Source organism: Borostomias antarcticus, assembly GCF_949987555.1.
Source record: "Borostomias antarcticus genome assembly, chromosome: 5".
Classification (NCBI taxonomy): Eukaryota; Metazoa; Chordata; class Actinopteri; order Stomiiformes; family Stomiidae; genus Borostomias; species Borostomias antarcticus.
Window position 1 is genome coordinate 3,697,420 of NC_140238.1, and position 18,081 is coordinate 3,715,500.

An 18,081-nucleotide genomic window follows, 5' to 3' on the forward strand; every position below is an offset into this window, starting at 1 on the left:
AAGCAGGAAATAGGAAACCCGTGAATGGCAAAGAGCCTCACCGTTGAGAACTGAGCGGAAAGCAAAGCCCTGGCCCTATAGTGCCAGCAGGAGATGGCTGCCAGCATGGAGCTGGCAAAGTCGGCTACCTGGTCATCTTCCAACAGAATATCCTCCTTGTAACTCTCCCTCTCCTCCTCCACCTCCTCCTGCTGCTTCTCCTCCTGCTCACGGCCATCTTTGCAGGGTGAGACCCCCACCCTCGGGTCACTGTCACTGGGACTCAGCTGCTCCAGAGAGTCCCTCTTGAGGCCAATCTCCTCTGTGTCCTCCTTCCCACTAGGCCTCTCAGCCTGGGGCTCGCCTAGGCCGGAGTCCAGGGTACTGACACTAGCAGAGGGCTGCAGGGAGCGCCTGTCCCCCAGCAGAGCGCCCTCGCTGTCTGCGTGCTGTAGCGTGAAGTCACAGAGATGTGGAGGTTATGGCAAGGCCAGCACTGGAGCTGTGGTTTGAATGCAACTGCATGGTTTTCAATGGAACGACAACTGAATTATGCTTTAGCACTGAGAGAGATGTGAGGGCATATTGTAATCCATGCCAAGCCAGAGAGGAAATGCATGCTATGACCGGGGGTTGTGAACAAACACATCATCGCTAAAACAACAAAGAAAAACGCCTTTAAAAACACAATGAAACTTCTGCCTTATACAGGATACTGCAGGCTGGCATTTTCTGGAGCTTTGGGTTCAATCCCCTTGAAATGGAAATTCACAGAGCAAGAACCGCTGAGTCAAACCTGTGAGGCGTATCTCTTAGGAACACGTTGACCTGAATGAACTGATGTTTTTTTGCTGCCCACTGCGGAGAAAATAACCTGGCGAGGTTCAAATGTACTCCTGTGGTTTTGGGGGAGCTTACCTTCAAAATGGCTGCAGGGCAGGAGAAGATGAAAGGAAAAACAACATATCAACAGTGTTATACTGCAGTCTGTCAACAGTGTTATCGCACAGTATGTCCTCCTTTCATACACTGCCTAAGATGTGGGTGACGTGATATTTACATCTTTCAAATGGTCGGAAAACTGATTTGAAAGGGTAATCTGACAAAACGATGAATTTGACCAGCAGTCACACTAGGAAACATGAGAGAAGAGCCGGACACAAGACTGGACCTGACCCATGAAAAGAGCTTGTTAATGACAAAGTCTTCCGCTAATATGGCTCATAATTAACATCATTATGGGTGGGGGAAAAACAAAGCAAAGGAGTGTGTTGTGTGCACACTGTGTGTGTGTGTGTGTGTGTGTGTGTGTGTGTGTGTGTGTGTGAGAGGCTGTGAGTGCTGGCCATTGAACTTTTGATTTTTCCAGAGGTCATGTGCATAATGCAGTGAATAGGAGATCAGTTCCTGGTCGTAGTGGGGCCGTGGAGATCTGACCGCTGCTACTGGACTACAGTACGCAACGCTACAAATGACCAGGAAAAAGAACGGCACTGCTGCTTTACCTTTGGTAGTCCTTATGAGGCGCTTTGACGGCTCTGGAGGTGAAGAAAGGAAGACATTAGACATAGATTCAACATGGAGGTCTTTCCACATAGCATTTACACCTGTTTAGATAACATCAAACCATGTATTCGGAGAGCTCTGCAGGCAGAATGTGTGTGTGTGTGTGTGTGTGTGTGTGTGTGTATGCGTGTGCGTGTGTGTGTACAGTATGTGTGTGCGTGTGTGTGTGTGAGTGCGTGCGTGCGTGTGTGTATGTGTGTGTGTGCGTGAGTGCGTGTATGCGTGCGTGCGTGTGTGCGTGCGTGTGTGAGTGCCTGCATGTAGAACCTCTAACCTGATCTCCTGCGTCCGTGTCTCCCTCCATCCAGGACGTCCTCCGGCTGGCAGAACCCGTCCTTCTTCAGCCTCTCTGGGCTGTAGCGGTACTTCCCTGGGTCTGGACACGGCCCAACAAGCGTCAACACACCCACCAGGGATAGCAAAGCATGCACTGTTTGCTGGACAAAGATTCAGCCTAATCCTGGCCAAAATAGTTCTGAAAAGTGAACTAGTGAATGAAAAGAGTTTCATTCCAGAACTAGAAAGTGCAATACAACGAAGAACAATCATTCTACTGTAGCGAAATGCAGTTACAGTTAACAGTTGAATAAATTATTTGGCTGGCTGTTGCTTGTGAAAAAGCCACCTTCAGCTAGCTTTACTGTAGTGTCATTAAATCTCTGGAGCTTGTCCAGAAATCTGCCGCTCACCTGGTGTTCAACCACACAAGTTCTCCCACACAACTTCCCTTCTCCGTTCGCTACACTGGCTCCCTGTAGCGGCTCACATCCAGTTTAAAACTCTGGTACTAGCCTACAGGGCGATGAAAGGAACAGCCCCCTCCTACCTCCAGGCCATGGTCAAACCCTACACCCCCTCCCGACCACTACGCTCTGCTACTTTCGGGCGATTGGCTGCCCCGTCACTCTGAGGCCCCTGCGGTCGATCGACTCGGTCACCTCTTCTTTGTTCTGAACTGCTGTGGTGGAATGAACTGCCCACTGAGGTCAGGACAGCAGAGTCGCTGCCCATCTTTCACCACAGGCTCAAAACGCATCTCTTCAAGAAGTACTATCACGATCCTCCCTCTTGAGCACTAACTGTATTTTTAGTTTGCTATTCTGGCACTTTGGCTTTACCACTAGATTATGCTCTTAGTCACTTCTTTAGAGGGGAGATGCACTTGTACGTTCTAGTGAGTAGTAGTACTGTGACCACCTCCATTAAATGCAATTATTGTAAGTTGCTTTGGATAAAAGTGTCTGCTAAATGTCTAATGTACATAATGTAATGAGAGCAACCAAAGTGAACTGGAACACTCACAGATGGAATCCATTTCCAAGATGGCCTCTTTTGCCTGCAAAAACAGGGGAATAATTGGTTTTAAATGCCAGGCTGAACTTTAAAGCAGCTGACCGAATCTTGCTAAAAGTTCAGTTGTGGTCCTTCACCTTCTGAGGGAGGATGGTGTGATGGTTCTCCAGAATGAGCCTCTTGATGTGGTGAGCCCACAGGCGCTTCTCCTCAACAGTCTTGGCCTGAAACAAACAAACAAACAGTAAATCAGCTCTACAGACCACAGAATAACTGAATTAGTGGAGCCACTCTAGCCAAGGCACAGGAGACTGTGAAGCAGTACACCATTTAATATGCAGCCGCGGTTGGATCCACATTTACCTGCACGGTGTGCGGCTGCTTCGGGTGCTTGAAGTGGATGACGCTGAAGTGCAGAGGGTCCTTAGCGCTCTCCAGCAGCATCAGGGTGGCGCACTGCAACCGCCCACACACAACAATGTTTTTAGGGTTTGTGTCCACAGACAAGCTGTATGCAGCTGAACAGTGCCAAGCTTAGAGCACACTAGAGAGTTTAGAGTTGGCAAGGCTACCAATGTTTTACACCTACGTTAGCAACGAGTGCCTTGTTTTTGCCAACTGCAAATTATCTAGCAACGTTGAGATAGCGAGCTAATGTTAGCTAGTGCTAACGTTCGCTGTGCCAAAAACTGACTGTCCAGCAAAAGACAGTCAAGTAAGTCATAGACTCCTGGGTGACGCCGCCCCTTTTCCCAGCGTAGTGTACCGAGATGTGGGTCTTGTAGACGTAGTGCTCTCCCCTCTTCTTGGTGATGAGGAGGATCTTGTCGAAGAGGAAGAGCGTGCGTGTGTTTTTGGCCCGGTGGACGTGGAAGGTGCCCTCCAGGACCAGCTCCCCGTAGGTCGTGAGGTCGGGACCCTTCCAGTTGATCAACAGGGACTGGATCTCCTACACACACACACACACACACACACACACACACACACACGGTTGAGCTATACAGTGCTGTACATGTGTGAGTATGTATAGTATATGTACAAAACGTTGGTGTTTATTCTACATAAAACCACGAGCGGTGAAGGCTGCGCTACAGAATGTGAAGACAACAGTGCTGCATGTTGTTGAAAACACAAATCAAATCAAACTTTATTTGTATAGCGCACTTCATACACAGAGGCAACACCATGTGCTTTACAGAGAGCAATGGGAGGGGGGGTGGGCATAGGTCCTACCCCTACATATTCCAGAGGGAAGCAAAAAAAACAGTTTCAACCGGGGGCCAGAAAAGTGAACACAAACACAGCCAGACTGCCTGAGCAGAACAGACTCCCTCGCCAGTCAACGTCTTAGATTGTGGGGGAACAACAAAAAACGGCAATAGACACCCAGCCATGGAGAATGGCCTTGGGAGGAGCGTACAGTACACTGCATGTACAGTGTGGAGTTTCGGGAAGGTCAGAACACCACATTGATTGGGTCTCACATTCACAAGTCCCAACAAAGTCCTGATGACGTTTAACCAGAAGGGGGTTGAGGAGACAAGAGGTGTGGGGGGAGGGGGGGGGGGGGCTGAGGCTTTCTGGTCGATGGGACTCTATGTCTAATCTAATTATTATTGTTATTATTATTATTGTTATTATTGTCTTCGGACGCACAACTTGAATTGAAAGCGAGCGCACCCGGAAGTCATTCCCATCCAGATATCACTGGACCCTGGAAGCCGCGCGGAAGACCGCACCCTAAAAGCGCGACACGGGACTCTATGAGGGTTTCTAGTCTTCCTGTGGCCAGTTCCTCTCTAAGGACCAGGGCTGTGAAGCACGTCTTAAGGTCGGCCAGGGGGGTCAGCGGTAGCCTGATTTATTGGAGCGACGGAGAGAAGGACTGAATTAAAAAGAGGAATGTCTGGGGGTCGGGAAGACGAGGTCAGTCGGAGGGAGTGATACAGCAGCGCTACGGGAGATGAGACAGGGCTGTAGGAGAGAACAGCCAGGGAGGAGAGAGGAGCTGGATGAGGAGTGAGTTCTCCCAACAACACCATCTACTCTAGGAGGGAAAACCTCTCTCAAAGGTTTGACAAAGTAGAGGGAGACGGGGAGACGAGATTACTTTATATTACAGTCATTTAGCTGACGCTATCATCCAAAGCGACATAATATAATTGCAGATTGTGATGTCCCACTTCCCTTCCCCCAAACCCCCCCCCCCCCCCCACCGCCCCCCCACCAACCCCGTTCCCTCCCAGCTGACCTGCAGTCTGACGGCGTGCTCATGTTTCCTCTTCATGTCGTTGATGTACCAGGCCACGCCCGTCATGGTGTCGATGGCCTCCCGCACCACCTCGTAGCCGTCCTCCTCCGGGTCGTAGTGTCTGACTATCTCCTGTCAAAGAGGACATGGTGACCCTGGCATCATGATCATTCATATCTGTTCAATAAGACTAAATGCACCGTGTACACTAGGCCCTTGCTGTATGCTTAGCCAATTCCTTTCTTGAAAAAATAGCCTTACTTGACCTTAAAGTCGCACTGAAACGGACGTTTGAGATCATCTAACTTCCGTAGTTTGACGTATTTCCGACGCAAACAAGCTATAAGGGTGGGACATATGTTTAGAGGAATTTGATTGGAACATTGACAAGTGGACGGGTTTTAAGAACTGATTTGATAGAAGGATAGTGTTGATTGACGGGTGGATGTCGTGAGATTATTGGCCTAAAATCTAAGGTACCTGTTGTCGTCATTGCACGTGACCTACCGTTTTCCAGGAAGTAAGAAATTATATACTTTGATATAAGATTACAACAAAAGTAGAATTTTGTAAATTTTGGCATACATCGTTGAATAGGTGAACACTATGACCAATTATGTGAACCAAAATGGGACAGAATGCTTTTTTCATTTCAGTGCGACTTTAAGACATGGAGCGGCTACAGTGCATCATGATTATCTTGTTGACCTTTAGGGTCCTCTGTGACCTTTATGACCCTCTGGGTGGTGGGTGTGTAATTGTGCAGTGTGTGCATTTGTGTACGAGATTCTCTATGAATAAAGTTTGATTTGATTTGATTCTGCAGGAAGGAGATGTGGTTGAAGCAGACTGCCTACCTGGAGCAGCAGGTGGTATTTGAGGATCCTCTGGACCGGTTTGAGCAGGTAGGAGCCCAGCGGTAGGGAGCGCTTCAGAGAGGCCTGCCTGTCCCGGAAGAACTTGGCCAGGGTCTTGCTCCTCATACACTCCGTCAGCGCCGCCACTGAGCTGGAAGGAACGCACGGGAGAGGAGAGATTCAAACAGATGAACCGCTTATCCAACGTAAACGGTGAATGGACTGCACTTATATAGCGCTTTTATCCAAACTCTTTACAGAGAAGGCCTCTCATTCACCCATTCACACACACATACACACACCAATGGCGGCAGCTGCCATGCAAGGAGCTAGCCTGCTAATTGGGAGCAATTTTGGGTGCGGTGTCTTTGCCCAAGGACACTTCGACATGTCGTCAGGAGAAGCCGGGATTCGAACCGCAGACCCTACGATCATTGGACGACCCGCTCTACCTCCTGAGCTACAGCCGTCCTCTTACGTACCATACAGTCATTGGTCATTCATTCAAACAGACGAATTCAAACATAACTGCCGAATAACTTCCACACAAACATTTTCATTTGACTTACTTGGGGTAGTTAGTGCAGTACTGGGTGTAGATCTCAAAATTGTCGCTCTGTAACACACAGGGCAGACAGGTCACCAAAAAAAGAGATCAATAGGGCTGACTTCGAACTCGCGGTATCGTCAATCAGTCTGCGACAGTGACCTTGTGACCTTCTGTCTGGGCGAGTCGGCTCCACTCACCTTATCTACGAAGCACCTGGCAACAGCCACAGGGTCACTCTCACACATGTCCAGAGACTGCAGCAGTTCGCTGAGAGAGAGAGAGAGAGAGAGAGAGGGAGAGAGAGAGAGGGAGAGAGACAGAGAGCGAGAGAGAGACAGAGAGACAGAGAGAGAGAGACAAAGAGAGACACAGAGAGAGAGACAGAGAGAGAGACAGAGAGACAGAGACAGAGAGAGAGAGAGAGAGAGAGAGAGAGAGAGAGAGAGAGAGGGAGAGACAGAGAGAGAGAGACAGAGACAGAGACAGAGAGAGAGACAGAGAGAGAGACAGAGAGAGAGACACAGAGAGAGAGAGAGAGACAGAGAGACAGAGACAGAGAGACACAGAGAGAGAGAGACAGACAGAGAGAGAGAGAGAGAGAGAGAGAGAGGGAGAGACAGAGACAGAGAGAGACAGAGACAGAGAGAGAGAGACAGACAGAGAAAGAGAGAGAGAGAGAGAGAGAGAGAGGTCAGAAACAACAGAATAGACACACCTGTGAGGTTGGGTGCAGATATGAAAGACAGGTTATGGGGAGGGAGGGAAGGCTTTCCCAGGCACCGAGCAGGCATGAGCCTCATTCTAGATCTGCGATCTGCAATGGAAAACGTCCATTGAAGGGAATGTCTAGAACACTGTAGGCTTTCTGTGTCTGGGAATACCTTCGAATGGAGCGCCGGCCTGATTTGCATGTTGATGTTTTGCCTGTGGCGATGACCGGCTCGATAGAGCACGCCTAGATGAGAGTGATGATGTGACCTAGCAGACTGTGTGGAGCCACTGGACAGAACCATGTCAACTAGAGCAGGGCGAGCTCATCGAGAGAGAGAGAGAGAGAGAGAGAGAGAGAGAGAGAGAGAGAGAGAGAGAGAGAGAGAGAGAGAGAGAGAGAGAGAGAGAGAGAGAGAGAGAGAGGGGGGGGGGGGCGTCGCCACGGCAAAAAAACAGAACGGCAGAAAAACCAAAACGTCAACAAACATCGACCTACACAAAAGCCGTTCACACATGTTCTTGGCGGGAGGCAAACGCAGCCCACCGTGTCGCATTCCATAACTTACATCAAAGACCGTCCATCTGTGAGGCCTGACTGGGCAAAAAAACAAAGACAGGCCAATGTGTCAAATATTATCAATAACGAAATACGTTGAAAAGACTTAATATTTTATGATGGAGTTGACGTTTTGACAGGGGTCTCATATTTGGTTCTTGCGTGCACCGAGACAGCCTGGAGAGGAAGGGGGAGATTTTGACAATATCAGAGCCGCAAGAGAGGTCGTCTGAGGTTATGGCGTAGCGGCCATCTTTAACGAGCAGCCTAAGCATGCAATGTCAGTATAGAGGCCATAGCCTGAGGAAGCAGCAAGAGGAAGAGCTTTAAATAACAGCCCACGAGGTAGTCCCTAGACATGCGCATCACTAAACCGCACGACACGTCGTAGGACAAGGCTGTGAGGAATCTGCTTTATCCGTTCCAGTTTCATGTCTCCCGAGAAGCTGGTTCCGTTTCTGCTCGGATGACTCTGTTCACCTGGGGAGAGCCAGTCAGTCTAGCAGCATTTTCAAGCCAGCGATTTAGAAGTGCGCTCGTCTCTTGCGCATCAGTCATTTGCTTCCCCCCGGGCTTTTTCCTGCTAATTGGGATGACTCAGTCGCAGCGTCTAGCGGAGAGACCTGTGCAACGCCGACATGATGCGCCTCCCGACAACAAGCCACACACTCCAAGACATGCACTTTAATTATTTCTTAAAATGACTCTAGAAGGAAAGCAACTCCCCCCCCCCCCAACACACACACACACACACACACACATTAATATGAAGTACCAAGACCTCATGATTTGAAGACTGTCACTCCTCTGGAGCCAAAATCTCCATTCTCTGTATCTAGACTGGGAGAAAACTTACTAGAGACGTACAAGAATTCTGTTTCCACCTCTTGGTCTCTACAGGACATATAATATGTTGGGCTCCTATGTGGGAGGTGCCAGACTGGGGGAGGAGAGGAATGTTAATCGTCTCCTGGCGAGAGGCTGAGGAAGCACGCACAACTCCCCCAGTACACGTTGAAATCATCTACCTTTCTGTCAAAACAGGCATCCCAGATAGCAAGCGGATCCGGGCCATATATGGGCCGGAACTAACCCACAAGTGCCAGATCTAGCCTGTATATGGCCCTGATCGGATTGCTGTCTGGGATTACACTACAGGGCACTCTCTCTGGTGGATGGTTAGTATGTCGTGAACTATTTGCCATTCATTTCAGATTACTTCAAGTAATCATCAATGGTACAGTCCTGATTATGTCCTTTCATATTTTGAGATAATGTCATGGAGAAGAAAAGCTTACCTGTTGAACTCATAGATATCCTCAATGTTCCCGAACAGGGCACACACCTGTTCTGGTCGGATCGGGAGGTCGCCCACATCGATGATGTGAGCCAGGTAATCCTGGAAAAACAATTCTGGGATTATATTACAGTTTGACACACTTTACATCAACACACTGTAAAGAGTAAACGCTTTAAATGATGTTCTCCAACTACAGTATACCCTTAGATGCACTTTCACATCTTCCCCAGTAGAGGGAGCCTGTGTACAGAGAAAGTGCTGCATGTGCCCAGAGGTGGTTCATTGTCTGCTTATAGTCAATGTTCCAGTGTTATTTCAATTCAGTGCATCCTGTCTGGACTGTGTCAGGGGAATAAACGGACCACACATGATGAAGAGTTAACCTCTGTTCATCATCCCTGAATTGTATCTTCAAATAATTCTGTCTAGAGTCCAGAGACTCTGAGGAGCCTTTAAAGGATTTGTTGCTTTTACAGGAGGCCAGCTTGACCCTCTGGCAATGGTTCTGTTGAAGCGAGTCCATCAGATCCAGAACAATTTGTTCCCCCTCCCATGACCAGACTGCCTTTAGACAGCAGGGACAGCAAGTAGATAAGAATCAGTGGAACAGAAGATCTATTTCTAGAGCTCCACTATTCTATTATTTTCACAAAGTTACACACATGTAAAATGCACACCAAATACAAACAAGAGCAAAATAATTTTTTCCCCCCCAAATCCCCAGACACACACACACACACACACACACACACACACACACACACACTTCTAAGGGCAAACAGACTACTTTTTCAACAACTGTGAACACAAACACACACACACACCCACACACACACACACACACACACACACACAGCTGTCGGTGCAGAGTAAGTCGTAGAGTCATCACTTCACACCACACATTGAACTAAAGCGTGTCCTGGTGGGAGCATTCCTGTCTAGTGAGAGCAATGCTGACTGGCATTCAGCAGGGCACCTCATACAGTCCTGCTCATCTATGGTGACATCACCATGATTAGGCTCCAGCTGACCTGACCAAGATTGTAGAAGTACTTATTCCTCACATACACTAAGGTACTGGCTATAGAGTGTTTTCACAGCAGGGCACACAAGGAATCAGGAAGTTGGCCATGTTGGAGGTACAGCAAGACAGACAGACAGACAGACAGACAGACAGACAGACAGACAGACAGACAGACAGACAGACAGACAGACAGACACTGTATCTATCTAGCTATCTACATTCAGTATCTCCAACATGGCCGACTTCGGGATTGACGGCGAGGCGTGAAAGCACTCCAGTCAGTTCAGGACAGCTGTAGGGGCGGATGCGGACTGGAGAGACCAGCTGGGTTACACAGCTGTTCAAAAAAGCATATTCCAACATGACAACACACACAGTATGAGGAATACAGCGGGAGTTTATGGCGTAGGAACCCAAACAGCTGGCGTGTGTGAACGGTCAACATCACAAGTGCGGAGGCATATCAGTTTGCTAGAGGTCAATACTGAACCGATGCCAACAACGTTTCACTTCCATGTTAAGGTTCGGTGGTGGTACGAGAGTACTGAGTGACTGTGTCATGTCCATATGAGAGAACAAAGATCTGTGAAAAACTGGAAAGGTCTCCTCTTTCTACAGCATGTGGAGAAAGAGCAGTGACTCCACGCTACGTCTCTCTGGTCGGGGCTGGAATATGGAAGTGTTGTTTTTGGCTGGGGTGAGAACGGAGGCCTCTGTATGGTGGGTTTGGGGCACAGAGCAGGGGTAGGGCCGGGGGCCGGGGCTAGAAGGGCCCGGAGCAGCAGGCAGGGGTGGTGGAATAGTTGGAAGTCCTGAGGAAGTCTGGGAGTGTCGGCTGGGACCGCTCATTACTCTGGGAGCTCAACCCACTCAACACCAGCGAGGTTCCAGCGCACTCAGTCACAGAGACAAGGTGAGGAGAGAGGCGGGCTCACGCGCTGCCAGAGGAACTGCCTGGTGGGTTTAAGACATCACGGCCTGTTCAGGCTTATGGGCGTCGGAGCTTCACAGATGAGACAGATTGTGTGTAATTTGCTCACAGTTTAGTCTAATTGTCCCAAAAATGAAAGATTTTACCGTCGTAGAAAAGATCGGATGTACCACTTTAGGAAAAAATGGACACTATTGAAAGACTGTATAAAAAAAACCAGCAAGAAGTAGAGTACAAGGTGAGTTGATGGCCAGACGTAGTCACAGACAGTGTTGTCAATCAATCGGCATATGCGGTAATTGCTTTTCAGACTACAAAGCCATCAGTCATGACGAGAGATCAATGGACTGGTAAGTGGATTTCCCAAGTTCTAGAACCAGATGATGCAGTCAAGAGTAGAGGTTCCTATCTTTAACTGAGATCACACAGGAGAGAGAGAGAGAGAGAGAGAGAGAGGGAGAGAGAGAGAGATTGCTGATGTGAAAGAGGTGCTTTGCATGCAATGGTCTGAGGACTGTTTGAACTCAAGATGTGAGCAGTATGAAAGCACACAGCTTGGAGACTGGGATCTTGCACAGTAGAGTATAATGTACAAAACAAACAGATATACAAAATGACCATAACATCATATCAGATATTCTAAAAGCCCAGAGGTATTCCCTGGGGAGAACGAGGAAATGAAACCTGGTGCCTTGCCACTTCATCACAGGAAATCAAAATGGATCCTTGTAAAACGATCAGTTCTGCTAGACTTGACAAGTTCCAGGCACATTTATGGTCACAAAAAGTTGCCTGGAACCAATAAAACTTAATTTGCTCTCTATAACCGTTATTGGTTCAATCTTTTATTTCTTACTGCTGGCCAAGTTAAACAAACCATTAGAATGTCCATTAGAGTACAATAATATCAAATGGCCGGCTAATTGTGGAATGCTTGGCCTAAAGTGAAAATCCTGCATCCCATTAAGTTGAATGGAACCCTATAGTCAACCAGGCTTGGATGTAAGTCTCACCGACCCTCACCTCCACAATGCTACGCAGGTCCCTGACGTACATGCGCTCCGTCTCAATGATCTCCATGACAACGCGGTCCACGTAGGTGAGGTTGGAGTTGGGCGCCATGGCCTCCGTGGCGCAGGGCGAGGGCGGAGTCTGGGAGGTACCAGCTCTCCTGCTGCTGTCACACTGGGGCCCGGATCCACAAGGGTCCTTCCACTCGACCCTGGGGTACCCCCGACCGGGACTGTGGTGCTCTCTGGCGCCCTCCGCGGGGCTGAGCTCCAGGTCGATGTCGTCCTCGCTGGGCGGGGGCGGCGTGGAGGAGGAGGAGGAGGAGGGGAGCGCCGCGCTGCTGCCGTACAGGCTGTGGCCGTCCCGGGACGAGCCGGAGGACAGGGTGGAGACGAGGCTCACCGGGCGCCGGCCGTCGCCCTCCGGGGGCTCCGCGCTCAGACCACCGTAGCAGTCTGGATCCGGGACCGGACCCCCCGACGCCTGCTCACTGACGGAGAGGGACGAGCACAACCGAGGAGATTCTGTTAGAGAGAGAGAGAGAGAGGGAGGGGGAGAGAGAGAGAGAGAGAGAGAGAGGGAGGGAGGGAGAGGGAGCGAGAGAGAGAGAGAGAGAGAGAGGGAGGGGGAGAGAGGGAGAGGGAGAGAGAGAGAGAGAGAGGGAGGGAGGGGGAGAGAGAGAGAGAGAGAGAGGGAGGGAGGGGGAGAGAGAGAGAGAGAGAGAGAGGGAGGGAGGGGGAGAGAGAGAGAGAGAGAGAGGGAGGGAGGGGGAGAGAGAGAGGGAGAGAGTGAGAGGGAGAGAGAGAGAGAGAGAGAGAGAGAGAGAGGGAGGGAGGGGGAGAGAGAGGGAGAGAGTGAGAGAGAGAAAGAGAGGGAGAGAGAGAGGGAAAGGGAGAGAGGGAAAGCGAGAGAGTGAGAGGGAGAGAGAGGAAGGGAGAGAGAGGAAGGGAGAGAGAGAGAGCGAAAGCAAAGGGAGGAAGGTATTTAGTTAGTATACAAAACGGTCAGATCCAACTTGCAAGTCTGACAGGCAGAATGCGCTGAAACACTATCAAGGAACAACCTAGACGGACACAGGCCCTCATACAGTACACAGTTTACATACGACCGGACCACAATGCACCACAATGCACCGAGTCCCCTTCCTCTCAAAGCAGAGACTAAAACGCAGTGACAGCGAGAGGAGCAGCGTTGCGCCTGGCGGCCTAAGGGCCCGGGAGTGCTTTACTACAGAAGGGCTTTCTCAAATCACTACTGACATGGCCTAATTACAGCGCTATTCTCTGGGAAACCCAGCAGTCCTGCCTCCCCCCGACCTGTGGAGGACCGACCTTGGAAAAACAGAGAGGAGGGGGGGGACAGGTTGGTGGTAGAAGTGGGAAGGGTGACCCGAGGATTTGTTTATAGGCCGGTTCTTTTTATCGAGCTACAGTATACGTCTCAAATCAGGAGGAATGAAATACATATCCTGTTTCACGGTCTTCCTGTCCAGATGGGGGAGAACGCGCCCGCAAACTTTCCCTAGACCGGTGCGAAATTGAGTCTCTCTCTGGGCGCTATTCAGTGGGGTTTGGTTCGGAAGATATTTGTGGGGGCAAAAGGTCAGAACCATTTGACATCACAGAGATTCTTGCCATGGCATTTCAAACCAATGAATGAGCGTTCCAGCTCTGGTCCGGTCAGTGATATTGGCAGGTGAAGACAGCGGGTTTCGAAGCGATACACACACGGACTTGATAAGATCACACTGTTTCAAATGGTTTATACCGCAGCAGCGCTGACAAATGTTTACAAAACGGACAAAGCAATCGTAAAGACAAGTGTCACTAACGCACCAAGACTGCCCAGAACTACTAACAAGCGCCATTTCCCCCTGGGGAAGTCAGTCTTATGCCCTGTCTGCGACCCTACATTTCTCCACGAGCGTTTTTTCACTCAAGTCTGCTCTTCTTCAGTATATCGACAGATCAAACGTTTTCATTCCACCATCCTGATCGCGTGATCTCGCATTCTGTTTCTAACGTGGAGAGAGATCACATGATCAGGGTGGCGAGGCCATGCCAGTGGATATGTGCTATTTAAGTGGAAAAAAAGCTTTTTAAGTCGACGGAAAGTCAAGTCAGGCTTTCATGGTTCGAAAACCGTCTTCACTTCGGTATTATCTGTAGATTATACAGATATCTGTAGAGTGAAAAGAAATCTAATGGAGAAATAAATACAGTCTGGTCCCAGATATGGTGCAAGAGACAGCTCCTGCCTCTCTAATGCCCTTGACCACAGCTAGGGTCAATCTGCTAATTAATCAATCAATCAATCAATCAATCAATCAATCAATCAATCAATCAATCAATCAACTTTATTATGCAGACTCATGGTCCATTACAATACACATACAACAAAGATTAAAAAAGGCAACAATCCTAGTGCTTCCACATAGGTGACTGGTATCTCACAGCACTGAAACCAGGAATCCACAGCAGCACAATGATGGGATTCTGAGAACCATTCAGTCGGCATATACATTTATACATCCGATTCCTCAACAGGGCATGAAATGTATTGACTCCTGCACTACAGTTCAAAGATCCCCGTTCTCTGGCGTTGCTGGGTAGGGGACAACAAAAAAACAGACTCTTCTCCAGAGGTATGCTTGTGTAGACAGTTGACTGAATGAAGTCACACACCCGCACACAAACACACACACAGCCCTCCTTCCCCTGGCTCCCTCCTCAAAGTTTCCATGAATCAGAGTTGAGCTCATGCGTCCTGAGATCCCGGGACAGTGTGAACTCCGCTACACGCCGGGCTGCACAACAATCTGGAACAACGCTGCTCGCACGCCAGCCAAGTCTCCTAGCAGGCCAGGGATGAGCTTGCAAAGCAGAGGCTAACCACAAGAGAGCAGTTTGGAAAGGTTGTAATTATATAACAAGGGAGTGTAGTTGTACGCAGCGTGGTTCGACTCACCAGACCACGATGAATGTCTCATCTAGTGCCCTCCTTTCCCCTTGGCTTTGGGGTTTGAGTACCATCACAACACTTACTCAGCCAGCCAAGCCTCTCTCTCTCCCTCCCTCTCCCTCTCCACCTCTCTCTCTCCCTCTCTCTCTCCCTGTCCCTCCCTGTCTCCCTCTCTCTCCCTCCCTCTCTCCCTCCCTCTCTCCCTCCCTCCCTCTCTCCCCCTTTCCCCCTCTCTCTCCCCCTCTCTCTCCCTCTCCCTCTCTCCCTCTCCCTCCCTGTCTCTCTCTCTCACTCCCTCCCTCCCTCTCTCCCCCTCCCTCCCTCTCTCCCCCCTCTCCCTCTCTTTCCCCCCCTCCCTCTCTCTCTCCCTCTCTCCCCCTCCCTCTCCCCCCTCTCCTCCAGTCCTGACGTCAATGCTCAGCCGAGAGGAGGAGGGGAGGACATTTCTAGGGTAGCAGGAACGGTCCAAACAAAACAGTCCCTGCTCTTTCCTGATCTGTCCAGCCCTGTTAACATGTCAAGACTGAGGCACGGATTGGAACTGTGGTTCATTGTGACTTTAATCATCAGCTGCATCCTCTAACACAATAAAGGGATAACATTACTTTGTGCTTGGTTATGAGCCCAACAACACAACCAGCATTTTTCAATAGGGAGGATACATACAAATGTTATGTACGTTGTACCTAGAGAAAAATCATTAGCTTGAATTGAATTCCAATTTGCATGCACCTGACATGTCTTACGCAAGTACATGCAGCATCACTACTGAGCGATACTGCCACAGACATCCTCCATCCTGGGAGACCCCCTCAGAGTCTCACGGTCTCTCTCTCTCTCTCTCCCCATCTAAGAACACACTACCCTGATTTGAGGGCGAAGCTAGCGTCTCACCACCAGCCTCCCACAGAGTCACTTTGTTGAAACAGGCCATGTAGAGGAATGCATAGGACCTGGAAAACATGTCGGTCTGGAGATAAGCTACGCGCTAGGCTAGCTAGCTAGCCATCTGTGACCCGGGGCGAAGAGTTTCCACTGATCATCTATATGTGGAAAGACAAAGTACAGCACAGGATCACCAGAAAGAGGACCTCCTTCATAATGACCTCTATAGAAGCCGTTACACTTGCTACGCTCACTGAAATACCCTGAAAGGTACTGCTTTACACATTAGCAGACAGATGAAGTGCCGTTATCTGACAGGCGTAGTTCGAATCTGATAGTTAGAGCTTCAAAAGCTGGTCTGGTCTTGCCTGGTGCCTCAGGGTCTCCTCGGCATCTGCAAACACTTAGCGCTGATCTGAGCTCAGTATATCCTCGGACACAGCCCTGTCCACCACGCCGCCATCACAAGACCCACACTGGGTGATACAACTGTGGGTACCTGTAGGTACCTGTACACCCCAAATTGGAAGACACGACCCTGTTCCCCTCACTCTGCATAATTGTCCGTTCAGACAGGAAAACCCAAGCAAAGACCCATAATCCCTCATCGTTTGGATAGGAAATATGACCGGAGACTGTGCATAAGCAGGGATGAGATGGGATCCCTTGTTAGTTCCAGTAATAATCACCCACTTGTGAGTCTGTGGATCTCTGGTGGTCTGTCGCTCTTACGGCCAGGGATGGTCTCGCCTAGACCCCTGAAGGAGCCCGAGCCACTGGGTGGATAACCTACGGGTAAAATGGATGGTAAATGGACTGCACTTATATAGCGCTTTTCCACCTTAGCGGCACTCAAAGCGCTTTACAGTGGCCTCTCATTCACCCATTCACACACACATTCACACACCAATGGCGGTAGCTGCCATGCAAGGTGCTAACCTACTCATTGGGAGCAATTTGGGGTAAGGTGTCTTGCTCAAGGACACTTCGACATGTGGACAGTCGGAGCTGGGATTCGAACCGCTGACCCTTCGATCACTGAACGACCCGCTCTACCAACTGAGTTACAGCCGCCCCCAAACAGGGTAAACAGGTGTTCAGGTTATCCACGTCTCGCTCAGAACACAATGATCATCCAGTCTAGTTTAAAAGCTACGCATCTGCTCTGAGCAATAACTGACAATTAGCTAAAGTATTCTAAACATGATAGCTTCGTTTTTCCATCTGCGAACGTCAAAACCCACTATTGAGTTCCTTGAACACACAAGGCGGCAGTTAACTGTTTTTCCGTTTTTCCGGGAGGTATTTGGGGAATGTTCTGTATGCCGACGGCGTTACAGTGAAACTGAGAGCCACCGGCTACAAGGCAACAGTTGATGTACAGCAACTGTCATCACCATCCAGGCCTCGGCAACATGTGAAGGCAGACAAAAATGGATGTCAGGGGAATGAAATAGCCTATTTTGGAGTCATGTACTATATATAGCACACAGTACAAAATTATTTTCATACAGGTCACAAGTTTGAAGGTGCCATTCAAGTCAAACTTTCCACAGAGACTTGGAAGCGCATATTTGCAAGCAGATTTGCATTTATTTACCTCAGAGCAACAGCACGGTATGGCTGTTGGGTTTTGACAGAGACTGGTTGAATATGAGGTAGCAAGGCAGAAGCATGACTTTACTGTATGCACGATATCATTAAGTCAATAGTATGTTTCCTACTGTGACCTAATCGTGCACAAAGGCTCCTTTGTTTCAAACTAAATTTAGGTTAAGAAGCTGACGTTTTCCTGCGATCATTAACCTACAGCAGAGATCATACTCATTCACAGGTGTCCGTTGAGAAGGGCTTATAGCCAGGTTCTGGAACATGTCAGAGCTCATATTATTTACCTCAAGACTTCCTTATATGGTACTGCACTCATATTAGCCATGTCATCATCGCCAGACTGGGTATGTACTGTCTGGGTTGTCAACGTCTGATTAACCAAGCTTGAATAGAGACTGTAGATTTTACATCTGTTCAAGCCTGACGAGTCACCAGCCTTTGTCAGAATGTCTCACCTTCAACGTGGTCTAAGGGTTATTCTCCAAAACTCCAAGCCAGGGGCTGTATATTCATCTCACACTAAATCATCCTGCTCCTCACATTGAACTTGCCTCTGCTCGAGAAGGCCCTCCAGGGGTACTCCACAGAGCAGGGG

The 18,081-nt window shown here is 49.2% G+C and overlaps 1 protein-coding gene across 1 annotated transcript in view; it reads right to left on the reverse strand.

Moving 5' to 3' along the window:
• Positions 1 to 18,081, reverse strand: part of LOC311309194 (pleckstrin homology domain-containing family G member 3-like) — a 38,530-nt gene that overhangs the window by 6,600 nt on the left and 13,849 nt on the right. Inside the window, exons 3-15 of the mRNA XM_084438373.1 lie at positions 12,042 to 12,553; positions 9,062 to 9,162; positions 6,694 to 6,763; positions 6,516 to 6,562; positions 5,947 to 6,097; positions 5,090 to 5,221; positions 3,605 to 3,787; positions 3,202 to 3,294; positions 2,976 to 3,062; positions 2,848 to 2,881; positions 1,820 to 1,921; positions 1,261 to 1,517; positions 42 to 446 (exon numbers count right to left, since the gene is read on the reverse strand). Of these exons, the coding sequence (XP_084294499.1) occupies positions 42 to 446; positions 1,261 to 1,517; positions 1,820 to 1,921; positions 2,848 to 2,881; positions 2,976 to 3,062; positions 3,202 to 3,294; positions 3,605 to 3,787; positions 5,090 to 5,221; positions 5,947 to 6,097; positions 6,516 to 6,562; positions 6,694 to 6,763; positions 9,062 to 9,162; positions 12,042 to 12,553 (2,174 nt within the window). The remainder of the gene's footprint in view (positions 1 to 41; positions 447 to 1,260; positions 1,518 to 1,819; positions 1,922 to 2,847; positions 2,882 to 2,975; positions 3,063 to 3,201; positions 3,295 to 3,604; positions 3,788 to 5,089; positions 5,222 to 5,946; positions 6,098 to 6,515; positions 6,563 to 6,693; positions 6,764 to 9,061; positions 9,163 to 12,041; positions 12,554 to 18,081) is intronic.